This window comes from Gambusia affinis, linkage group LG17 (genome assembly GCF_019740435.1).
Source record: "Gambusia affinis linkage group LG17, SWU_Gaff_1.0, whole genome shotgun sequence".
Lineage (NCBI taxonomy): Eukaryota > Metazoa > Chordata > Actinopteri > Cyprinodontiformes > Poeciliidae > Gambusia > Gambusia affinis.
This window is the reverse complement of record NC_057884.1, coordinates 5272369-5298514: the sequence shown is the minus strand read 5'-3', so window position 1 is coordinate 5298514 and position 26146 is coordinate 5272369. Positions and strand designations below refer to the sequence as shown.

At 39.9% G+C, this 26146-nt stretch overlaps 2 protein-coding genes across 3 annotated transcripts; one reads left to right on the top strand and one right to left on the bottom strand.

The window, feature by feature from the left end:
• Positions 1–542: 542 nt before the first annotated feature.
• LOC122819266 (oncostatin-M-specific receptor subunit beta) lies at positions 543–12986 on the bottom strand. Its single transcript, XM_044095853.1, has 16 exons — positions 10560–12986; positions 10381–10434; positions 9991–10047; positions 9785–9893; positions 9527–9681; positions 8405–8547; positions 7482–7620; positions 7314–7402; positions 7011–7206; positions 6223–6408; positions 4490–4621; positions 3658–3819; positions 2965–3108; positions 2802–2883; positions 2638–2719; positions 543–2544 (listed from the first exon to the last, which is right to left on the bottom strand). Exons 1-16 carry the CDS (start codon positions 10639–10641, stop codon positions 2098–2100), a joined length of 2259 nt encoding a protein of 752 aa, XP_043951788.1. The 5' UTR covers positions 10642–12986; the 3' UTR covers positions 543–2097.
• Positions 12987–18727: 5741 nt separating this feature from the next.
• LOC122819265 lies at positions 18728–24961 on the top strand. 2 transcript variants are annotated; one of them, XM_044095852.1, is made up of 9 exons: positions 18734–18987; positions 19215–19275; positions 19396–20079; positions 21088–21152; positions 21236–21307; positions 21435–21585; positions 23241–23348; positions 23457–23514; positions 24854–24961. In XM_044095852.1, the coding sequence occupies exons 1-9, from the start codon at positions 18848–18850 to the stop codon at positions 24889–24891; spliced, it is 1377 nt and encodes a 458-aa protein (XP_043951787.1). In that variant the 5' UTR covers positions 18734–18847; the 3' UTR covers positions 24892–24961. The 2 variants fall into 2 exon arrangements, with proteins under 2 accessions (XP_043951786.1, XP_043951787.1); XM_044095851.1 differs by having other exon boundaries at positions 18728–18987; positions 19215–20079.
• Positions 24962–26146: the final 1185 nt, after the last annotated feature.

The following is a 26146-nucleotide window of genomic DNA, read 5'->3' as shown; positions in this document are numbered from 1 at the left end:
GCAAAATTGCAAAATAAAAAACCCCCAAAAGCTTAATTTCACTAAAATCGACCAACCTTTCCCATAAAAGTTAAACACTGAATAAATAAGCAGAAGAAATTGGTGTGGCTGCAACAGCAACTTCCCCCATTTAGCCGTTTCAGAGAAGCACAGGCGAACGACTTGTTAGTGCTGGAAGTGTGAGGATCTTTCCGTTCCTGTAAGGATGTAAGCTGGACTGAAGGTTAAAGGTTTCTACACTCTCTGAAGTGCTTGTTTCATTTTCTCTTGTTTGTGGACAGCTGAGAGAATTTCTGTCCGAGGTTTGTGAAGTGTCCTTTTGTCCATCTTTTTGCACCTGATTCTGTCGTCCTTCAGGATATTATTACTGAATAATAACTCAGAGAGCCATAATTATGAGACGGTGTGTTGTTGCAGATGTTTGTCCCGACTTTTGTCCAGATGTAGGCCTCATTCGCATGGGCATCATTACATCAATTTCTGTTGCCACAGCAACATTTCGGCGTACCATGTTTTATTTTTCTTCTATCATAATGCTGTGGGGTGAAATATTTTCAGCTAACATGGTGACTGTGTGAAGAAAGTTTACGGGCTGACTTTTTTAATTTTTTTATTTTTTGGGAAATGGGGAAAATAAACTGAAATCTCGCAGGTCAACAAACCGTATGGAAGCACAGAAGGGTCAAAAAGTGCCTAGACCACGATTGTACAGTAAGCAAATAAAATATTGAGACTCATTTGGATGTTTTACGAATAAAACTAATAAGATCTTATATTAAAATATTGTGGGCTGGCGGAATAGACTAAATGTTCATGGGATGTTTTTTATCCTTTTATTCGGTGATTTAATGTGTTGCAGTAGTTATGAATATGCTCATCGAAACATGGAGGCAAAACGGCAACAGATCCAGTTCCTGTTTTGAAAAGTTTACGCCTTTTTTTTTTATTCTTTCTTAACACATCTGTCAGAAGTGATGAGCTTCAAGTGTCAGAATTAAATCGTTTCAAACTCATCTGCTAATATGTGAACATGGACTTTACTACTTTTTTTTACGTGCTCATCTTCTCCGCATTTGAGAGGACTTTTTGTGCTGGGAAATTGGAGGATTCGATGTTAACGGTTCAGTAAAATAGTTTATGAAATATTCGGATGTATGTACATATTATGTTTTATTTGATTGCAAAAGCTCTCAATAAAGAGACTTTCCACTCCGATGTTTTGTTTGGTTGCTCCTTGTTGAAGTTTACAGTATTCGGACCTAGCATCCAACATTTTTCATACTTATAAAGTAAATGGAAGTCTTCAGATCGATAAAGTACAAGAATGTGTGTCGGTGTGTGTACTTGTCACACAAAACATTTTAATAAATGTCAACAATAACCAGAAATCCCCATATAGTTACTGACTAATCAGTGACGTACAGGAACATATTTTTAGTAGTAGACATGCTCACATTCAAATGTAAAGCCTGGTGTACTTCCTCTGCAATCAACTTTGGCAGTTGCATCATTCGCTTCATGGTTGAGTTGTACACATAAATACAAGCTTGACGTGCCATTTCTACTAAATAAGGCTTAAAAAAAAAACTGTTGTCCTGCAACAGGTGTAAAACAACAACTGGTAATCCAGTAGACCAGAATTGCAACATTTGCATTTTTGGCTCAAACGAACCAAACCCTTTGAGAAACCTGTTCCCCTCCTCGCCTGTGGTGGCGCTACACCAAGAACCACTGGAGGGAAACGAGAAGAAAGTCTCCACAGAAGACATGAGCGCAACTTTCTTTGTCTTCGTAAAATGTAAACAAAATTGGAGTTGCGTCAAAATGTAGCTGCTGTAGGATTCCTCCTCTGTCTTTGGTAAAAAACAAGGTATTTCTCCTGCTAGCGCTAGGCTCTCACATTTGTTTAGGTAGTATTTACCCAGAATGCCCAGCAATATAGTTCGCTTTTTGCTTTTGGAGCGGTCTCAGGTCCAGTTGGCGTTCACATTTGGATTCGCCAGAGCTCACTTCAACCGATCGGAGACCTCGGTTTGCAGGTGGACCAGAGACCACCTTCCCAAACGAACCAGACTTTCAAAGCGACTGAACTGGAGTTCACAACAGGGTGGATGTAAATTCACTGTCTGACGGTGGACTGGTGCTAAATTGTCTCACGTAGTCTAATCTCACAGACTTTAACACGGTTAAGTCCTCCGGTTCGCCCTTGATGTTCGAGCCACCTTCCGCCACCCACTGTGGGGTGAGCTGTTGGAACATTTCCATCGTCGTATAACCGCCTGCAAAGGTGAAAGGTGAGCTTTGGAAGTGTGTCCTCTGTGTGTCCAGCAAAGTGTCCGCTGTGTCGTCGTCTGCCGCGCTGTCTCCGTCCCCCTCGCTCCAGGCGTGAGCCATTTCCAGAGTGTCGTCCTCACAGGTCCTGACATGCGGCAGCATCGACGACAGCGTCTGAGGCGGGACCGCGGCTTCCATCTCTAGAATCTGGAAGCTCTTCGTGTCCCATTCCTCCGCCACTTTCAGAGTCGCTAATGCCTCCAGGAGTTTCTGAGTTGGAAGATGGTACATCATCATCAGTTTGCATTTCTTTGAGGTAGGCTCTTTGCTAGTTGTAAAAGAAAAGCAGAAATGCACATTTACCAGTTGTCCAGGACTCTCTATTTTCCGCACTGCGTTGCTGTGTCCAGGGTTGGGCAGCCTTGGCCACAGAATGGCTTTTGCCCTGGGCACAGTCAGCGTATGAGTAATGTTGTGTTTTGCTGTTCAACTTTATTTCCATCTGATGTAGGGTGTAAATGTTCTACCTTTTTATCACCGGAGATCCAAATGCCAGCAAACTGGCCACCACTACGAAGGCTGCAATTGCGCCCCTGATGCTGAAATTTACTTTGCAAATAAGAAAATGAAAATTGAAACTTCAGCTCAAGCAAAGTATAAATGTCTTAAAACTTACTAATTAGATATAACCTTTTTGATCTGTTTTAAAGACACTCGGATTACTTCGGATCCCTTCGCCCTCTGACGTGAAACCACATATCTGGACTTGATATGCCGTTCCACTTTTGAGGGCCTCCAGGTGAAAGCTGGTAGAACCTGGATCCACTGTTACATCTGCAAAGAAAAGGGACTTTGTTTGAGTTGTGCTTCTGGGGCCCGGCTATTTACATAGGAGCCAACGGGCTCCTCTCTGTGGCAGCATTTCTGGGAACAGATTTTGTCGTTCGACAGACTCAGACTGTCGAACGCAGCTTGCACTCAGGATATTTACCTCAACTCCGGTTGATTTCACAAACAACATACCGCAAATTTCCCTTTTTTTGGTCTAGATTCCATTCAGAATTACTCACAGTTGTCTCTCGAGGCCTATTAGCATGATGCACTTTGCCCTACATGGCTCAAAACCAGACTCACTATGACTCATCCTTTTCAGTCTGGCAGAATTAGAGTTCAAAAAAAGTGTTTTCGTGTCTGTGTCTGTGTCAACAAATTACAGGCTCAAGAAATTATTTATTCTGACTGACACCGTGTAAGTTAGAAACCAAAGCTGTACATACTGGTACGTCTACTATAGGACAAAGCAGAAATGGAGGCGAAGCCACCATGTTTCTTCCACTAAAATTCTTTGCAGCGATCATTTAGTTTGATGTGATTGGTCCTTACTGTGCGCTGTGCTGGCCTCCCGGTAGTGATGCTCCGTGTAGTAGATAATGTAACCCAGCAGGAAGCCTCTCAAGTCTTCCTCTGGGATATGCGACCACTGGAGCGTCGCTGAATTAAGCGTCACGTTGTGGAAGCTGACGTTTGCTGGGGCGCTGACAGGAGCTGTGGGCGATTCCAAGACATGATGACGTAAAGTGATATTTTTTTTTTTTACCATAGTAAAATATACTCAGGTTGTAAGATAAAGTTTTAAAAGTGCAGGCAGCCGAGACGACCCTAGGAATAATGTGGGTTTTTAGTTTTTTGAGTAAAAAACACTTTCTGTAAATTCTATACAAATAACCACATAAAGTATTATTTTTACTCGAATATGATCATAAATCAGTCAGTTCGGAAGATGACGCAAGTGTGAAAGTTTGCGCAAGTGTTCCTCAAAGGCTATCTGACAATTTTAGGTGAAGGGCCACAGAAAATCGCAACTACCCTAGCATCGTTTACAAGATAATCATTTCATCCCATTACCCGTTTACAGTCATATCATAGAGTTTTCTGTCACGCTGAATGCTGTTATAAAAGCTTGAAAAGCAACTCCTCCGTTTTTGTTGCTGTTTGACGGGTTTCGTTTTCACCTGTTACGAAACGTCAATCTCACATTTGATTTGTAAAGCCCTTTAAAGACGGATATTAACTGCACTAAAGTGCTGCACAGTATTCGTAAAGCACAGATAAAAAACACAAATTAAAACACATCCTGTGCATTGCCTGGGGGCTAAACGGCCCCCCGGCCTCCTTAAAACCCAGCGACGGCCCTGGCAGGCGGTATCTGACTTACATCCTTCGGTGTGATAAAACTCTGTGGACCCGTAGGTGCTCTCACTGTTGTTGATGTGCTTCATGTTGCAGGTGTTCTTGTTTGGTCGCAAATGCAGAGTGACTCTGTATCTTGTGTAAGGCTCCAAATGTTCTGGAGTAATTTGAAAACAAAAACAAAAAGTAGGTTATATTATACGCTGGTGATTCAATTTACAGCAAGTAAGGATTAAACGTCTCAACATGTCGACGTGTTTCTCAGTTGGAATATTTTTAACAATGTAAAAATACACCAGGTCTTGGCAACAACCCTAGCGATGCACAAATAAGCAGAAAATCAAACCATACTAGTCCATAAATGAAGTTATGGGTCAAAAATAAGGAATAAGCGTTGAACACATGGAGAAAAGGAATGTGCAAAGAGTCGATAAATCTGCTCTAATTAAACATTGTCACAGACATCTGAAGAGAGCTTTGCTTCGTCCAGGTTACGAATATTCAAAACGAGAAAAAAAAAAACCTCGACGTTTTTAAACACTTAATTCTCACTCTGTGTTTCACCTGCAGACCAAACATAAAAATTTGATTCAGATCAGATTTCAGGCCGACGCACGTCTTCCCCCACCACCAGCCGCGTCTTTCAGCAAAGCACTTCAAAGAGAGCAGTTCAAAACGGGACGTCCTATCATCTTTTCCATCTCACTTCCATTGAGTTTGGCAGAAAAACAAACAACTAAAGGAAATGGAGGCGATGGGGGGGATTTACCATGAGCAAAACCTATATGTTTCCAATAGCCTATAGATAGCCAATAGATATGTTCTTGTTATAGTGGAGTATCTTGATCGCTAGTTGCTAACAGCACTTGGAAATTTATGTTTAGAATTATTTTCATTCAAGCAAGAACTTTGCGTTTGACAATGAAACGCCGCAAAATAAGTGTCAAATTATGAAAAAGGATCTGCTTTCACTTGCCTTTTATTTAAGAAAATGGTATTGCTATTTAGTTATACCCTTCTTATTAATCCATGGAAAAATCTTTGCAATCAAACTTTCCGTATGATAGGTTGATCAGAATTAAAAGATTACTTCAAACCCACTTTGATCCTACCTCTAAATATGTAATTTATTTATCTGGAGGTTCACTATTAACCACCTGCCTTATTGATCTAAGTGAATCTCATTAGCATGACCTAAACAAACCCAACAGTTTCATCATTTTTCAAAAGGCAGTAGAGCATTTCCTCCGCCGAAAGACATGAAACTGAAGCTAGCAGTTCCTACGACGACCACCTGAACAACCGATCTCTCTCTCTCACACACACACACACACACTGGATATGTGTTGTGACAACGAGGGGACAATTTGGCAAGTTATTTTAGCGTCTGATTTCACACATGCGCTGTCACCGCATGAGACTTTCGGCTTTAGAGGAGCTCTCACGGTGTGAGGGACACCGATGTAGGTAATACACAACGTACACACACAGCTCCACGCGCTCACTCAGAGTAAACACAGCTTCAGCTCAATCCAGACATGCATATCACGTCTTTGTTAGGGACCGCTTCAGAACCGGCAGCAGGGAAACGGTGAATCAATTCACCGGGGCTGAAACAATGAACGGGATTAATCGCGACAGCTGTGATTAATCGATTGTTGAAATAATCGTCAACTAATGGCGACAAAAAGCAAAGACAATGTGTCAAATTTCGTTCACTAAATTTCCCGCCGCTCACCTGTTTGAACGGCTACCCACCTGATAAAGAGGACACGGTCTTGCTGGCCTCCGTGTCCTCAAAGAAGGACTGGTACCACCCAGAATGTCCCTTTTTCATCCACTCCACCACGTAGCAGACGTACTTCCTGACCCGATCGGCCCTCCAGTGGATCGTGAACGCCGTGCTGTTGTGGACTGTCGCGTTCAGCCTCCCGTCTCCGAAACCTGCAGATTCAACGTTTCGTCGGTGTGTGGCGCCGTGGCGTCATTCATTGAGTAACAAAAACAATCTGCTGAGTTTGTGTTTTGATGCTTATTGAACGCCGCAGATCAAAAACGAAACCACGGCCATGCAATAAGTGACAAACGTCCAAAGCAGTGGGTAGAAATATAAGCTTGTTAAAACTTTACCGCCTCTCTAGCAACATCACAATTATGATCTCGTCCTATTTCTAAGTTTTTGTAGCGACATACTCTGATTATTGATCAAAGTATTGATTCAATGATGTGCTTGCAATATTCCCATATGTAAGTGAGCTACTAATAGCTCTACTACCATAAATTACAATAATAATGATAATATTGTTAATATCAACAACATAAGATATCAAGATCATTTCTGTCTGTCCTACAAGAAATGCAAAAACGTCTTCTTGCGGTTCTGATCTCGGTTTTAATTTTCATTTCCCTCTGAAATTCTGCTTGGTGCTATAAATAAGACATTGCACCCTATTTGTAAATGCGCCAAATTAGTAAGTTTGAATCATTTAGATTTTATAGGTTTGTCATTTAAAAACAAACAAAAAAAAAGAAAGTGATTTTCTTACTGTGCTGTGGTATGACGTGGGTGGCAGCTGGGGAAACGCTCGCGTTGTTGTACGCGCTGATGTTGAGGCGGTACGCCGAGTAGGAGAGGATCAGTCTGATCTCCGGCTCTGAGGTGGTCAGCTGCTCCTGCGGAGGCTCTCCGGACTCTTTCCAAACGGTCACTCGGTAGCCGTCATACAGATCTTTGACGGGAAACTATTAAACAGCACAACTCCCGTTTCAGCACCGTGCCAATCTCATTATTATATGTTGTTTTGTTTTTTGATGTGTTAAAATTGAGTCGATTCAAGGCGTGCAAGTACCTTCCAGGTTATGGAAATCAACCGGCAGCCGGTTTTCTGCATAATATCGGCGTATTTGGTGCTGACAATGATGGGTTGAGTTGTAAGCTCTGGAAAAAAAAAAAAAGAGATTCAACGTGGTCGATATTTTCTGGGTTTGGACTGTTTTACTTGATGTCTGAGTCCTACCTGATGGGACGTAGTAGTTTTCACTCCATGGACACTGTGAGCATTCAGCAGTAGTCACACATTGTATCTGGACAACATAGACCAATGAGGGCGTTAGCTTTTCCACCATGGCTGCGTTTGGAAGCTGAGACTCCACAGTCTGTGAGCAAAGGCAGAAATCTGTGAGTTGGGAACAAGCCAAACCAGGTTGAATTCATTTTGATAACTTTAACGCTGCAGTGTGTAACTTTTATAAATGTTTACACATTACTATGTTGTGAGAGTGCAACATGAGACAGATAGTTTGTGAAAAAACCGAGCCGCTGCGCCTCCTTCCTGTTGTCCTACTGACATCTGCAGAAATGCACCGCTCCCGATCAGAAACACCCAATCAGAGCCAGGAGGAGGGTCAATCAGGCTCACGTACGCGCTGCTCAATGTGCCGATGGTTGGAAAACAACTTGTCGTTCGGGGGAAAAATGTTTGTCCGCCGTCGTCAGTGGCCATGCTAACTAGCCTTAGCATTCACTGCAGGCTCCTGTGTGGAGAACTAGCATATGAACAGCATATATATGAGCTAATTGACAACACTAAGACTGCACTGTTTCTAACCAAGAGGTGTATTTCTGTAGATGGCAGTAGGACCACAGGGAGAGGATAGTGATGGTGTAAACAAGCTCTTCATTGTATATTAAAAGTCAATTCCAATATTTAGATGTGAAAGTGTACAAACTGCTTCCTTGAAAGCTCCATAATGAAGTCTTCAAGTCTAAAGTAAACTTTAGTCCAATTGTTTGCCTGCTAGCTGGTATATCACAATATTTCATTTTGCTACACCTGCACGCTTTTACTTTTCGTCTTTAACTGATGTTAGGTGGTCAGGGCGGATAGCTGTCCTGAAAACACGGTTTGCGACAATTTGTGAGCGGGCGATTGATCCTGACCTCGTTCCACGAGCGGCTGCCCAGCGCTCTGTATCTCACAGAGATCCTGTTATTCCCGTCCTCTTTAAGCCAGGTCACGTTCACCTGCAGCGCTCCAGGTGTGCGAGTCGGCAACACTTTGCTAGGAGGCCCGCAGGACCGCTCTGAAGTAGTGAAAAGAGACAAAACTAATAAAATTCTCGCCGTCTGACACCAAGCAGTTTCCGTTCCAAGATTAGCAACATTCTTTCTGTTTGCCCCTTTTATGTTTTTTTCACGTCACAAGTTGACTTGCATTCCCTTTGTGGTTTGGACAATCTAATGATGAGCAGCATAAAATAGGTCCGATGTTCTGGGAATCCTTTCACAGGCTTGTTACAAAAACGTCCTCCACGCTGAGCAACTGAACCAGGATTGTCTTGCTTGCACATTTTCCATGAGACTGAGATTTTGTCTTTGTGACGGCCACGCAAAAACACTAACCTATTTGTCCTTAAGTCATGTTGTACCTGCCTTAGTGCTATGCTTAAGACCATCATTCATTTGGAAGACATGTTGAGGCCCGAGCTTTTCCTCATTGCTGATATCCCGAGAACCTGTGCGAAATTTCCCATGTGATGTTCTTTTATTATGACGCCGTCTTATTTCAGAAAGTGCACCAGTCCCTCCTGCCGCAAAGTGCCCACGCAACCTGAAGCTGCGGTCACCCTTCACAATTCTCACATACTGGCTCCCCATTTTTCCTCCAAATGAATCCTCAGTGTAGCCAAGCGCTTAAACTTCAGCTTAATTAGACCGAGGGGTTTCTTTCTGTGGGCATTTTGAAACTGAAAACAGACGTTTTCTAGCGATGGCTTCTTCCGTACTGAGTGGCCCCTCAGTGAGTCGATGCAGGACTAAATTACATGGATCTGAAAATGCAACAGTTTTATTAAGACGGCCGACTTTGGAAATTAGTACATGATCTGCTGCACTTATGGGTTTAAGATTTCTGTCACGTCATTAGTGCCTGTGAGACAAACAGCAGAGCAGCGCCATGAAAATGGGGAACCAGAAATACATTGTTTCATATATATATATATATATATAGAGAGAGAGAGAGAGGGTGATATGTACACACACACATATCTGTCATGGACTTACTCAGAGTCTTTTTTGAACCACTGAAAACTGCTTTTGTGCAATTCGCCTCCCCCGCGCTGCTTTCAATAACCTCCACCGTAAAGTTGTAGTCAAATATTCTCAGCTTTTGATTGGGTTTGGTTAGGTTGTAATAAGCGACACAGTGAGCTTTGTCTCTGCAAGGACAGAAATGAGAACGAAATGGACTTTTACAAAAAAAAAAAAAAGTTAAATGGAAAAATAAAAAATAAAAACACAATGGAAAGGTTTGTGGCGTACACTTGTTGTAAGATGAACGTGTAGCTCTTCGATCCATGCACTCCGGGTTCCCACGTACATTTCTCATCTTTCTTGGATTTACGGAAACAGTCTAGATTATGGACTCCATCTGTAAGAGAGGAAAAAAACAACACACACAATGTCGCCGATCTCTGATCTGATTGCACCGATTGACGATCAAACATTGGCAGGACGTCTGTTCTCACCTGGGTGAATCCCACAGTGTTGGTATTTGGCTGAAATGTTCTTGGGCTTGCACTTTTCTGGATCAACATAAAATATGAACAAAGGCACGTCAGAGAGGTGTCTGTCGTTTGCTACAAAACTCCTCAAACTCAGCCAAAACACAGCTGATCCAAGAAATAATAGTTAGGAAATTCAGAGTATTTTGAATCGTAATTAATACACCAAGAGTTTATGGTTAGGCCTTTATCATATTTTCTCATCTCGCACCTTATGGGCATTCAGAAGGAACTTAACTAGCTCGTCGTTACCGGCACACATGCACAAACAAACGTTACACTGGTGTGTTTAATGTCACTCTCGGGAACAAGCTACATAAATAAAGATCCTAAATAAAGAAACTAAAGTCCCACCTGCAGAAACATGGACGTTCGTGAAGACTGGAGCGTCGAGAACAAGCATCAAACCTTGAATATGAATAACAATTAATGAAAACAAGAGAATTCATGGAGTTTATTTATTTTTTTAAGTGCTCAGAAATGCTTCAAGAAGACCAAAAAAAAAAAAAGCAAAACGCCTCCAGGTGTCTCACCAACGACGACAACGTGCATATAGGTTCCGAGCCAACAATGTTTAGTTTCTGCCTCGCCGCTCCGCTCTCCACCGCCCGACATGCTGAAACCACGACGGCGTGTTTGGGGAAAAAAATAAAATCTCACACCCACCGCCGGCTGCCATCCACAAGCGGTGCGCACAGACCCGCTGCTCTGCTGAGACTGAACAAGGAGGAAATATTTTAGGGGAGTTTTTCTTTTCTTTTTTTTTTTTCTCTTACGCTCAGCTTGGAGGGGCGGCGACGAGTCACTGTAAGGACGACTCAAACTGACAAGAAACAGTAGCTTTTTTTTTGTTTTTACTTTCTTTCTTTCTTTTTTTCTTTTCCAAAAATAGAAACCGCTCGACACGAAAAGCTTTTGGCCTCTGAGCAGAACAAATGTGACCCGCAAAGAAAAAGGGAGAGAGGGGAGGGAGGGCGAAGCTCCTCAAATGTAATGACTGTAAAGTTTCTGTCGGCAAGGCTGAATGTGTGTTTTCGCTGTTGCAGACTGCTTTTCAGAAACTCCTGTGCGTACAGTTACTGAAAGACTCTTTTTTTTTTTTTTTTTTTAGTGATCAAACCCGAGAATCCAAATGACTTTACGGGCCCGGTGAGGTCAGGACCTGTTCACGCCCCGTTTTGCTTTCAAAGAATCGAGAAGAAATTTCAGATGAAAAATACAAATTTTTCCTACTGAAACAAGGCTGTAAGTTTTTTTTTTCCACGTTAGTTCGCGCGGAGAAGCTGGTATTAGGAGGGGGAAAAATTGTTTTAGGAAACAACAGCGGAGGAAATTCACCCCCCTCCTCCTCCTCCTCCTTCATAGACAGTGTACTTTGTTGAACTCTGAAACTTTTAGAAAAAGATGTGGAGAAGAGGTCATTTCCTGCATTCTGCGAAAAAAAGAGAAGTGCATTAAATGTATGAAATTATGCAGAACGTCACAGTTTTATGTGTTATTTATGTGCAGCACGTGCCGGTTTAGCTTGTTCGAAGTTTGGCGGTACACGATGTTTGACGGTCAAACATCGTCAAAAAGGAAAACGTGATAAATTTGGGTTTGTTTTTTTTTAGAAACATTTTAACATGTATCGAGTTGATTGAAAGTCCAGTTATAAATTGTAAATTTACATCAATTTCTACATGAAAAAAAAATACTATCATCACTTTAAGAAATGTTACAACTCAATAACTCATGCAGGGACATTTAGTAACAAAAACTGTGGCAAGTAGAAAAGAGAAAAAAGAAGATTGAACCTAAGAGGTTTGTGGTTAAACAGAAAAAAAAAACAAGAAGAAAAAAACGAAAATAAAATACACCCAGCCTGAAATGAAATTTGCATATTCTGAGGACATTTAGTAAGCAGAATTTCATTTTGCGCGCCGTCTTCCTGCAAAGCAAGTCAACCATAAAACATTTGCATTCTACTTTTAACACATCTTGCTTATCGATTAATTGAATCGACTTTACAACATTTTGTTGATAACATCAAATTACGTGGCATAAAAAAAAGGCATTTCAAAGCTCTGGTTTTGAGGAATTCTGAATTTGACCCGATACCTTTTTAATCGACTATCGGCAAACTTTTCAATTAAGTGGTATCCAGATAATTCATGTAGAAAAACATATATATGTTTTTTACTTAGTCTAGTTTCTTGGTTGGCACTCAATCAAACCCTCTGCCCCCTTTCATTATCTGTTTTATAGTCCCTAATTTGCATCACGTTTGCGTGTTACATTATTTGGTTTCATTTTAAACAGTTTTTTGCAAGTAGGATTTTTTTTTAAATGGTTTACAAAGTGTGTATTTTTTCTAATCTGAGTAGCCACACTTACAAAAAAAACATATGTTTGCATAATTATATTGATGGTATAATTGTGTTTTCGGGAGGTGGCAAGGCTGTACATACAAATAACATTTTGAATAAAAATATATCTTAAAACTGAACTGCATTTCGATTTTAAGACGATGTTACGTATATTTCACTGAAACAAGCTGGGGGTTGTTGGTTTTTTTTTAACCATAATAATTTATATTTGTGAAATAATAGTATAAATGAGTACTATCAATAACAACACATTATGCAAATCAGATCGGTATCTAAATATCAAACTGAAAGGTTTGTCCAGCGCTCCGTCAAAAAGTCGTGCACTGAAACCTCCAGAGGTTTTTTTTTTATTTTACCAGTTATCATATTAATAATCGGGACACATTAGGCCACGTTGTGAACATGATCTGACTCAAACTTGAAAATGACATTTTCAAATGTCATTTGAATTCATTGCAGAGAAAATTTAACTTTCACATTTACTGGGATGTGCTTTGGTGGCGCAGGGGTTAAGCACAACCCACATAAGGAGGCCTTAGTCCTCGACGCGGCCGTCGCAGGTTCGATTCCCAGCCTGACGACCTTTGCCGGATGTCTTCCCCCTTCTCTCCTTACCCACTTTCCTGTCAATTAACTATCAAATAAAGGCCACTAGAGCCAATAAAAACTTTAAAAAAAAAAACTTTCACATTTACTAAAAATGACGAGTGAACAGTCCAAAATATTGAGAGATTAATCCAACTGTGCATTTTTGAGAACATCTCTCAATAAGTCTGATTCTTCGCTTCGGAGATGTTAGAATGTGTCCTTATCTTGTTCTGACTTCCTTCATTTTGTATGCGCTGGTTTCTTGTGTTTTGGTAAGTTTATCTTGGTATATCTGGTGGCTGGGTTTTGCTCTTCTGTTGTCAGAATTTACTTTTTTTTGTTCTTTGTGAGTTGTTTGTCCTCTCTGTTGTTTTAACCTCCAGTCAGTGTTCGCCTGAAGGCAAGTGGAGTGACGTGAGGAAGGAGCTTTGATGTTCACATAATCACATCCACTATCATTCTTAATCAAAGGAGAGGACATTTTTCTGGTGCACAGTTCATTGCGGTAGCATGTTTGATGTGTCTTCAACCTTTTTTTTTTTTTTTTGGTCAGAAAACTATGTTACATGAGTTCAGATCTTATCAGCATTAGCAGATGAGACTTTGCGTCACCTACAAATGTGGCACCACCCCACAGGAAACATGCTTTAAAACTGCAAAAGATTTCTTACCAAGAGTCTTTGTTGCAACAAAGCGATAATTCACTGTCTGTGCAGTTTTTGCATCATCAGCTCAGCCTTGCTGACGCAGCACATGTTTGGACAGACATCTGTTGACCCAGAGGTCCTTGGAAAAACAGAGAAATTCACTGTTTAAAGTTGTTTAAACAGCTGTGTGAGTTCAATGTAACATTCTGACTCTATTTAGCGAAAGATGTCAAAACCGTACAATTTGTCGCTGCAGCAGAATCATGTCCCAAAGACCGGACCAAAAAACAATGGTGAGCACTTGCTAGCTTGAGCACTCTTTACTGTCATGAGTGCTTAAGACAGTAAAGATGCATTCTGCATTCTTCCATCCATATAAGTACAGAATGTGGAAGAACCACAGTGCTGGTTCTGTTGGACCTGGTGCAGCGTTTGCCACTGAGGTCCAATTAAGCGACTGGAGAGCTGGATTGGACAGTACTTGACTGGTTGTACGGTACTCCTTTGTGTCAATCGGTGTATTTTTATTGGAGTCGACTAAAGTCACATGCGGGGTTCCCCAAGGCTCCATGTTTGAGTCCCTCGTATTTCGTACCCACTCGACATGCTCCCATGAGCTCAGATTACAACAAATAACAAAATGGGTTACCATAACTGTGTTACCATGACTATGGTGGGTCACCATAACTATGGTAACCCAAACAGCAATTAAAGTGAAATTAAAACCTCTAGGGAAATGGATACTGTGTTCAGAAATGTTTCCCGTGAGAAGAATAAAATCCTTCTGGAGCAATTCCACAAGAAATGTTGAAATGTAAAGAAAAAAAAATCTAACAAAGTCTGATTCTTTTTCCATATTTGTTTATTTTTTATTTTTTTATGTTAACCCAGTGCAGATGATACACAGTTCTACATCAAGATGTCACCAGGTGACTACGAACCCGTTCAAATATTGAGCAAATCTAAGGATGGGCCCTAACTTTAAATTATCTTTGGACCTGAAGAGGATAACTTAAGAGTTATCATGCGTAGTTATTAAAGCTAAAAACTACTGATCAGGCCAGAAATCTGGAGGTAGTGATGAACTCAGACCTGAGCGTTCACAGTCACATAAAGACGATTACAAAGCGGGTCTTCTATCACCTGGACCATCAGTAATTTTAGTCTCCATTCCAGCCTTGTTAATTTGTTGTTTTATTTTTTCCATTGTGTAAATCTCGTTGCATTGCCCTGTTGCTGAAAAGTGTGATTTCAATAAACTTGCCTTCATGCTATACATGTATTCACAGAGCTCCCAGCCAGGCTGACTGTAGCTGCAGCTGTCGCTACATCCTCTCACGGGTGGGGCGATAACGTGTCGGTTCGTACACTGTCTATTTAAAGCAGAAGAAGAAGGAACTGAAAATGATTCACCTCAAAATATAATAGTTTATTTGTGCAGCTCATTTCAGCAGCAAGGCAGGTCAAAGTGCTTTACATCATGAAAAGACAAAAATGCAAAAAAGACGCAACCACTGTAAACCACTTTTTGTCAAGCGCCATCGTTACACATCAAAATGTTGGTCAACGTTTCAGTAATTACAAAGGCAGCTGGGTTCTTCTTCTAGATTTAAAGGTACTCAGTGTTTCAGCTGTTTTGCCATTTTCTGAAAGTTTGTTCCAGATTTCTGGTGCATAGAAGCTGAATGCTGCTTCTCCATGTTTGGATCTGGGTCTGGAGATGCCGAGCAGAACCAGAACCAGAAGACCTGAGAGGTCTGGAAGGTTGATTTTGTATATATTCCTTGATTTTATGTTCAGTTTTATTATTTATTTTTACTTTTCTCCTAGGTGTTGTGTCTGATTAGTACTACTTTTCAGGAACTATTATACTTACAGCTCTATGATTGTCTGTACTTGCTTGTTCCCCCGGTTGTGTCAAAGTATTTGCCCCCTCCACCGCTTCTCTCCGTTTCCTGAACTTTCTTAGGTCAGTTTTATGGTTTTCAGCAGCACTTTAACACATTTGTTCATCACTTTTGAGTAAACGAAGCCCAACGTTTTGCTAAGCTGCTTGTTTGTTTTCAGCTCTGCCCCTTGCAAGAACCCAGAGGTGGAGGTTCCACCTGCTGCCACGCTGCCAGGTGTTTCCTTGAAGATTTCTGCTCCTTCTTGATTTCTGTCAGGGATCCTCTTTGATCGGGAGAGGCTGAATCGTCTCAAGATGTTTTTAAGTTTCTCTTATGATAATAAAAGTTTCTCCCTTCTGTCGTAAGGTGAATGTGGTATAACATCTCTGTCCGTGCACCCCGAAAAATGTTTCAATCTTCTCTTTATTGCTGTCACTTAATCTGTTTTTTTTAAGCTACCTGTGTGCTTTCCTGCCAGTCAGTGTCAAGTCAGCTTTTGAGTCATTTGAACATCACTCAATCTTTACAGTAAGTGAGATTTTTCTCTTCAAATGCCAAAAGGAAGAGGGTAGGGGTTTGTGGTGTGTGTGTGTGTGTGTATGGGGAGGGGAAGGGGGTCGCACTCACCTTTCTGTCATTTCCAAGTGTGAGAATTATTTTTAATTCACACAGAGAGGACTCCCGTCAGCGTTCTCTGCCTTTTAATGTAGATTTCCTGAAATTGCAAATATATTTTTTTGGTAGTTTTCTGCCACACGACCTGCTGTTTCGAATCTACTTTCTTCTAAAATCCCAAATTCACGAGGCAGCAGCACCTTTGTCCTCTTGTTGCTGCGGATAAAGAAAAGAAGCATCTTATTAGCGGGACTATATGCTCTTATAGTCACCACTATAAAAACATGCAAGTGCAGCAGTATGTTATCATGTGTTCACCTTTAGTAAGGCAAAAACAAACAAACAAACAAACAAAAAACACAACAAAAACCCCACCAAGACGACTTCTTGCACTGTTATCTGCACGTTCCTCTTTCTGTAATGAACTGGAAACGCACAGGAAGTTCACTTCACACCTCGCCGTCTTCAGCTAGTCGGTATGAAAAACCTTCTTCAATGCTGTTTATTATCATCTTAATCTCCACGGATTAAGATGATCTGTGGAGATGCAGCGTTTCACTATCTGAAGATAAACAAGTTGGAGTGATTAACAAAACTGAAGATTTTTGTGGGGCTTTAAATAGAGAGAGAGAGAGAGAGAGAGAGAGAGAGAGAAACAAAACAAAACAAAAACAAAAGTGGCCTGAATTTTAATTGCTTTTGATTAAAATTTGTGAAATATTCGGAGATCTCCCCGACAGGAAGCTGGTTTCCGCTAAACGAGTGAGTGAGTGTGTGAGTGTGTGTGTGTGCCTACTCATGTTTTTCTCAAACGTAAATTTCCCCACCTTTACTCTTATCTTGTTTGAGATCAGCCGTGTGCTGTAAGTCATTTGTGGGCAGCCAGAGTTGAGATGTGACATGTGTTCCTCTCTCTGGTTTTTTTTTTTTTTTTGCTTTGATCACGCCCGGTTTGGTGCCGCTGCAGTTTGACTTTGAGGATACCTTCAAACCCATGTAGGTCACGGCTGCCGCTGGCATTTGTGTGTGTGAATCGCAAATTGGTCTGTTTGGAAAGGTGCCTGAACAATTTCCAGTAGTTCCACGTTTTTCTCACCCCATAAAAAAACAAAACAAAGAACAAAACACAAACAAACAAAAAAAAGTCCGATTGAACAATGTGTTTGTAGTAGTTTGTTTTTGCTGAACACCAGAATAACGGCATCGATGCGCGATATCCCGAGTGGTTTTGAACGACTAAAACACTGAAAGCTAAATGAGGACTTTGACTATGAAAGCTGTGGTTCACATTTACATTTGAAACCTTAATGGTGAGTGCTAATTTAATGCATTATAAATGCATAAAAACAGAAAAAAAAGTCAAATATTACTGAATATGTAGTTCATTTAAATGCTGATAATTAAAAATAAACACTGTTGGCATAATATAACTACACCTCTATTTGATTATTTCACAGGGCAATACCGCATCAGGTCATGAATTTGTTTAGTTGGGTTTCAAGTGTTGAAGTGATTTCAGTTGGATTGAGGATTAACAGATTAACCAATCAAATGTTTGCATATTTGAGGCGCTAACGAATGGAAAAATATTTAAAGATGATTATAATTTCGACTTATATTTCATTTTATTCACTTTTGTGAATATATTTTCAAATGTGGTGAAATAAAATACATGTAAAATAAATATATAAAATATTGTAATTGAATTTCTTTGTTTTAATTACATGTGTGGTTATTTTCTAGTCATGCCATTTAAGGAATGACAGATAAATAAGGTAATCATATATAACGTACAGTCATGCTTCTTGTCATTGTAAAAGTTTCTGACTTTTTTTTTTTTAATTGTCTTCAGATTTCAACCTGCCCACGAAGAACACCTATTTTCAAATACTTCAGAGTTTATGGTATTATAATTTGCATTTCTTATTTTATTTTACCATATTAAAGTGGTATGGTTCCATTAACGTAAAAAAAGCAACAACAACAAAAAAAAAACATGCCCTCAACATAACAGATTCTCTACCATCTCCTGTGTTACTTTTTTGCAAAATTGTAAAACAAGAACTAAAACTTAAATATTCTCATAAAATAATCTTTGGTCACTGTTTTTATTTTATTTTTTTGCATATAAAAATAGATATATGAAAGAATGGTAATCTACAATTTCTTTGAGGGAAAATCCCAAAGGGATTAATAAAGATTCTATCTATAATCTTCATCCAAACAGCGGACATCGCTCAACAGTGATGCAAAACAGACAAAACAAGCTGCCTTCGTTTTATTTGTAAGTACGCCATCTAGTGGTGAGAAGAAGTCATACAAAGAAACTTTGGGTTGGAAAAGATTTTAATGAGCTTTTCAGACGTAAAAGAAAAAAAATAAACCAAATTGTTTCTGGGTGTCTACCTCTTAAAATATGCGTTGATGAGTTTCATATCAACAGATGGTTGATAGTCACTATTGTCCCCCCAACGACATTTAAAGTTGTACATTAAATTCATTCTTTTGCTGGTAAACTATCAGTCTATTCAGAAATCATCTGTTCTGTGATCATGTTGTTGTTGGTTAGACAGCTTCACGTCCATTTTTATTTTTGAAGCAAAACAAATTATGTTGGTTCCCCGACGCGTTTGGAAACAGAGGGGCAGCAGAAGCTGACATCACGAGAAGCAGTCCATAGAACCCGAGTCACAGAGTCGAAGATCCGAGTGACATGTTTCACCGTCACCATTTGTTTGCAAGCCTTCATCGAGCGAACAGCTTTTTAGCCTCACAGCTTGAAGAAATCAAACCTGAGGAGTATTTTAATGAGCCGGTTCGGATAGAGAAGTGGACCATGTCTGAACACGTCAGGTCAGTATCCACAGGGACAGGGGGAGAGATCGTTTTTGTTGTTGTGTTTAGGATTTTGTAACATCTAAATAACCTACTGAACTCAATATAACAGCAAACTGAAGAGTGTATTTAGTTTTATTAATGTTGCAGAAAATGAACTCCTTAATAGAAACCACTTTGTTAGCCAAGTGTAATAAACCTCTAATCGTACTGAAGCTAAATGCAGTTTCCTTCGCTGATTTAAGGAGCTGGGCCTCCACCCAGGAGCTCATCGAGGAAGTCAACCACATCCTGACGGAGAAGAGGGTGAAGCTCGACAACCTTGCCAATGTTGATAATGACGTTGTAGAAGAGTTCCTCAAAGACTCCTCTACTCCTCTGTTACTGAAGCTTTGTCTTTCTCCCGTTATCCCCGCTCCTCCACAGACGGGACAATCTAACGAAGGTCCAGAGAGCTTGACGGGTTCAGGGAATAAGGAGGATTCAGAGCGCTCTGTCTCTGACGGCACGCACAAAGGAGAATCTGACGGGATCCTAGCAACGAAGAAGGAAGTGCTGGTTACCCTTGATTGGGACTCTGTAGACGGCCTTCTTAGGGAGATTTCAAGGAGAGACAAAGCTTCAGAGAGCTCTGCCTCCATTAAGACGTTCTTGGAAGAATTTAACGCCACCTTGCAAGAGGAGTTTGAAAACAAGGTCTGGACTTATGGGGACACTATGGAAGACCTTCCTAGGAAGGAGGTCCTCCTCCCACCTCCTCTTCCATCACTACTCCTTCATCCTCCTGCTCATCCTCCAAACGTGAGCTTTGCTTTCCTAAAGTTCAGTGTCGACGCTGCCGTTCCGGTCAGACACAACGGAGACCAAGAGAATGTCTTTGGGCCTCCAATTCCGATAGTTCTACCTCCAGCTCCTTCTGCCCCTCCTCCACCCTCCATCCAGGTGATCAAGGAGGATGTCGACCGAATCCCGGCAGAGAATTTCAGCATCGTGGTCCCCACTGCCTGGAACGTCAAGGAGGAATTTCTTCCGGGAAATGCGCTCCTTCTTCCTCCTCCTCCTTCTCCTCCCGTCTGGCTTGGTCCACCACAGCTCCACACTGATACTTTGGTCAGTCCGGGTGGAGCTCGAGATAGCATGCACAAACTTTCACCTCCATTACTTATGTTTCAAAAAAAAAATCCTATTGTTTACGAAATAGTAATTAATAATTAAATTTTTAGTTTAGTGTGAAAATGGTGACATTAAATAAAAATAATGTCACCATAATGGTGGTTCTGCTTTTGGTTGTGTGGTACCAGTAGCTGCGTTTCCATGACAAATTTAGCCGAATCCTTCTCCATATTCTGCTAATGTCCAAAATAAACAATATCGCAATTGCTGTATTTCTGTGAACTGAGAAAAACAGTCATTTGACGGGTTGCGCAATAAGACCGATATGACGCTGTCGTAAACATGACATAACATTTTATTTGTTAGAAAGGTGTCATCATGTCAGTCCCATGCACACCCCGTCGAATAAAACGTTACCAAATAAGAAATTAAATCAAATTCACATGTGACCTGACGTCTCCTAGTTTTTGCCAGTCTTAACATCCGGTTGTGACTCGTGTGGTGCGGAAAAAGTATTTCCGTTGCAGTTTTACAAAATACATCCATTTTAATACAACAATAAATAAATAAATAAAAAGTCTTAGCGCAATTTTTTAAAAAAGGGAAAACGTACGGGTTTTGTTTTTGTTGTTTTTTTTAAATTGTCGGTTTTCCATTACTCAAATTAATTTTCGCAATTTCAGTTTGCGCAACTTTCTGCTCAATTGTTTCTCCTCTCATTCCAGAAAGTTAATCTAAATCACGGGAGTGAAACTAAAGCCAAAGTTGTCCCGCCTTTACTGCCACTTAAAAATACATTCAAGACTTACAGCTGTGAGCTTAAATATGTCAGCAGTCAAATCTAATGATCATTCATTTGTATAGAGCCAAACTAAACAGCAAACTAGTTTGAGTAAAAAAACAGAAGACCGAACCTTGCTGGTTCTTTCTAATGGGGGAACCTTAAGGCCCAATTAAACCTCAGCAGCTGCATCTGTTTAGTGTTTTTTTTTCCTGCCCCCTCAGATTCTGCACAGTTTACCCATAGTCCGCCTACCTGAAGGGTTCAAGCTAGAACCAATTGGAGTCCTGTAAGTAACACACACATCAAGACCAACAAAACTCTAACCCGGTGGAGCTTTTGTTTGTATGTTCACACAGTGATTCTGTGCAGAAATGGAGAAATCTTGTACGGAATCGCTCCTCTGAATGCTGGTAGAAGAAAGTCAAACCTCAGCACATCGTCGTAAATAAATAAATAAACAAATAAATATATTCCTTCTAGTTGTTTTCTTATCTCTTGTTGTGTCTCAGCTGATCAGGTTTCTGTGTTCTTACTTTTTTTTTTACCTCTCTGCTGTACCTCACCACAGACGAGTCAGAGGCAAGCGGGATGATGGCCGACCGTACATTAAAAAGCCACCAAACGCCTTCATGCTTTTCCTGAAGGAGATTAGACCAAAGGTGGTGTCTGAGCTCAATATCAGAGGAAGTGGTACGGTGACTAGAGTTGTGGGAGAAATGGTGAGTCAGACTGACCCTGAACCTTCAGGAAGTCTGCGTCCAGTTAGATCGTTTAAGCTCTTTGGCCCAGTATGTCAAGCCAGTTATTACAAATTTAGGGGTCAAGATGGATGCTGGTCTTAAGCTGGAAGCACACATTAGAGCCGTTGTAAAATCCAGCTTTTTCCACTTAAGGCAGCTAGCCAAAGTAAAACCTATTCTTTCCATGCATTCGTGACTTTATGCAGCAGTCAAAGATTTACATATTTCCCAGTTTCATAAGACAGGCCTCTTCACTCGCTGTTTTAACTCCCTTCTTAAGACCCATCTTTCTGTCTTTCGCTTTTGGCACAATCTGAGAGGTTTCACTTTGTCTTATTGTGTCGGTATATCGGTATGTATTTTATATGAAGCCTGGAGTAATGCATCACACGGAGCTTCAAATAAAATGGGTCCTTTATTATTATTATTTTTTTTTAGATGAAAAAAAACACTTGTCTCTCTGAGTTGCAAAGAAACAAATGAAAGAATAAGGATCAACATAGGCCGAAAGAAATGACCCGTATTCTATCAATATGAAGCCTCGGTGAAAATGGCGGGCTCACGATGCAGTAACGTGAAAACTTAACTCTAACAAAGGGTGTAATAAACGGCAGTGGCACTTCTAAAGGAGGACAAACAAAGAAAAACATAACATTAACATCCCCTCCTTAGTTTTGTTCACGGAAGATAACTTAGCTCTGACATTAATTACCGAACACTTGGATTCTCTGCATTGGTGGTCATTGAGTCGTCTTTTCCAACAGGTCTCGGCTCAAAAAAATGTCCTTCTCTTCCGTTCCACCAGTCAGAGTTCCACAATACATAAACAAGAGGTTCTTCCACTTCCGGTAATTTTAGACCTCTCTGCAACATCAGCGCCACATGCTGGCAAAAACAAGAATTACAACCAGTTGGTGAAATAAAAGCAAAACACGGTGTACAAAATACGTTTTTTACATGTACCCATTTTTCACCTGGTTACATATATTCCATCTTTTCTATTTTATAATTGCGTTGTATTTTATGATTGTGTATAGCACTTTGGTCCTGTATGTGTATAAAGTGCTTCACAAATAAAGTTGGTATGGTATCATGTTGATGTGGTTTTGTTCAGTCTGCACTGAAAATAGAGAACGGAGCTCCGACTTAAAAAAAAAGAGAGAGATAATTTACTACGTGTAATCGAATTAAACTTAATTTATTTACATTTATTTAATATAACAATTTAGCCTACTAAACGTAATTGCATAAACTTAATTTGATTACTTGTACCAAATTTTACTGTAATTTATTTTTTATTGGATCTCCCGTTTTTCTTTTTCCACTGCAAGTTCACCTCTGTTACAACTTGAAAAACAGGAAGTTAAACTGCCAGAAGTATTAATAATAATAATAATAATAATAATAATAATAATAATAATAATAATAATAATAATAGGTATTATTAGTGATGAAAGTGAGGAAGTTCAACTTCATCCCCCAAGAACAGAGCAGAGTATGAAACTAAATGAAATGCAGTAAAAACAAAAAAAACTAATTGGGATAAACTCAAGAAGCAAATAGTTTAACATTCCTGGTTGTGTGTGTCGCATCAGTTCTGTCAGTACTGACATGGTTCCGTCGTGTTTCCACAGTGGAACTGTTTGCCAGTCGAGGTGAAGGCCAAATATTTCCAGAAGGCCAGACTGGGACAAGAGCTCCACCGGCAGCAACACCCTGGCTGGTCCACCAATGCTAACTATGTACGTGCGTTCTGTTCAAACATGGCCGCTTCACCAGCTTAATGCTGGTAAAACACTGAGACCAGAATTAGATCCTTCCAACTGAAATCTGATATATTTCACTTTTAGGGCCAGAAGAGGAAATGGGGGGAAAACGAGACCTCAGAGAGCAGCAGCAGTTCAGCCTGTAAGACAGATTTCTGTTTGTCCCTGCATGTGTTCAAACTTCTCTCACAAAAACTAATGTTGGATTCCTTTTGCTGTGATTTGAGCTTAAGACAAAGGTGCCCTCCTTTAGTTTAACCCATACAGCTAAATAAAACCCAGTGCAAGACACCTAGTTATCAAGCAGATCATTTCACGTATAACTAGAACTTTTTTTCATCGATATTAAGAAATTATTGACTTAAAATAAGCTCCTTTGTAAATCCCTTGTGAGTGAGTTTTGTATTATTTCAAGTGTATTAAGATATTTTTCACTAGAAACCAAAACAAAAATACTTGGTGAGATTTTGTGTTTTGCGGTGCAGATAGATTTGACTTGAATCCTTCTTTACAGTTCAGTTTTTTTTTTACAGGCCTTCAGTTTGGTCTGGACTAGTTGATGTTCATTTATTTACAGCCCAAGGCAAATGTAGCTGCTTGGGGCCCCCCACACCACCGGGGGCCCCCAAGAGCACCAAACCAACATGATAGACAAATATACATATATCTTAAATAACATTGAATATCGCAAACTAAATGCTATTACACGTGGAAAAAACAATTTCTGTATTGTTTTTATAATTAATAAGGATTCATCTCTTCCAGTTGATGGCTGCTGCCACCTTTGGGGAAATACAAGATTAAATTGAGTGTTTTTTTTTTTAGCTGATGCTATTTTCAAATAGTTAAAATAAAATGGGACAAGTACCATTTACATGGACCTCTCTGCATTTCATCCAAATGATTATTATTATATATATATATTTTTTTTTACTTTGCTACTCCTGGGAGGTTAAAATCGATAGTCATAATAGCACTGGTATGCTAATTACAAACGACACAAATGATAAATCCTGTGGTGTTAACATGTTGGATGCCACCCTTCTCACCCCCAGAAAAAAAACCTGCTTAGAGCCACAAAAAGGCTTGGACCGGCCCTGTTCTTTAAAACTGACCAGGGCCAGGACGGCTATCTGATATCGGATGGATTTTAGCTGATGTCTTGTCTTTCCATGCCTTTTTTTCCACTGCGTGTGTTCAATACTTTTGTTTTTGCTCTGTTATCTCGCATTGCTTAATTTCTGCATTTATTTGTTTAGATTTTTCCAGTCAGGTTTCAAACCACTTTGGATGTCTAATTGTGCAGAATTCCTCTAAATGTTTGCTGCGCTTTGAATCAGAGGTCGGGAGACAGGGATGTGTTGGGTTCTGCTCCCGAACTGCACATTTTATACATGAACACCTGAAACATTTTAACACAGTTTTATTGTCAGTTTCATCTATCTCTAACCTTGTGTTCTCTCTTTCTTTAACATCCCTAGGCCCTCCACAATGCCCGTTCCATTTCTCCATCTCGTAGCCGCCCCAAGACCGTCAAGTGCCCAAAGCAGAGAACGATTCAAGGGGGGCCCTCTTCTATTTATAGCAAATAAATTGATTTGTTTCGCATTTAAAAAAGAAGAAGCCCAGTTTCATGATTTATTAGCTCAACAAATAACTTGTCATAAAAGTTATTCCCCTTGCACTAATTTGTAACGTAGAGCAATGTTTTTATTATTTTTTACAACTGAACCATTTTTCATTTTAAATATAAAATTCTTCATCTACAATAAAAGGTAAAATCGGATTACTAAATTCCTTTAGATTTGATATTCAGAAACCATATTGGCAAATCTTAAAGTAGGCAAACGTAACCACAAAATAAAAATGAGACATGTTGTTTTTGAGACGTTAATGGTGCTTTTCCAGTTAATTAGGACGTCCCCCTCACCCCCATTCCTCCACCTTGTCAAAAAGATATTATTTTAAAGAGTTTTGTTTGTTTGACTCAATTTGACTAAAAAAGAGAAGAATTTACAAAAAGAGGAACCCATAAGCTAGCTTCATATCAGATACGTCTGTAGCCTAGCTGCTGCTTTTCTGGTGCTCTAAACTCCAACATCACCATTTTCCTACACAGGACGAAAAACACGATTACAAAAAACAAAGAATGCAAGGCTGCAGAGTGTCATCCTGTCATGTTTTGTGCAGTCATGCCCTCTAGTGGTTGATAGTGTAGATACTCTTAACTACGACGACGTTACGGCCAATGTACATAGAAACAAATTTCTGCCAAAAAAGTACATAGATTTTTTAAATTAATGTCAGAAATAAATAATAATAATAAAAAAAACATTAAAAAATTTCTGTTTGAAAAGTTCAAAATTTGGGATTAATATCTGAAATTTAAAAGAAAAAAGTGAACATTTCTGAGGTTTTTTTTTTTGTTTTCTAGCAAATTTTGGGCTTTTCAAACTCAGAAAATTCCTCGTCTTTTCTAGAAAATGCCAGAGGTTTTTGGCAGGAATTTACTCCTCCCTTTTTTCTATCTACAATAACCCTAGTACACTGTCGTAGGAAACATTGCAGAGATTCTTAAAATAGAAGTTGGAACTAACAAAGTGTAAACGTTGGCATTGTACCGCTTTGAGTCTCTGAGCAGATACTTGGTATTCACAGGGACTCCTTTCTTCGGTTTCTATATTCAAGGAAAATAACTTTATCGAGAAACCTGGCCACAGAGAGCTTCACCAACATGTCGGCCATGTTTGAACAAACAGATGCAAACACGTCAT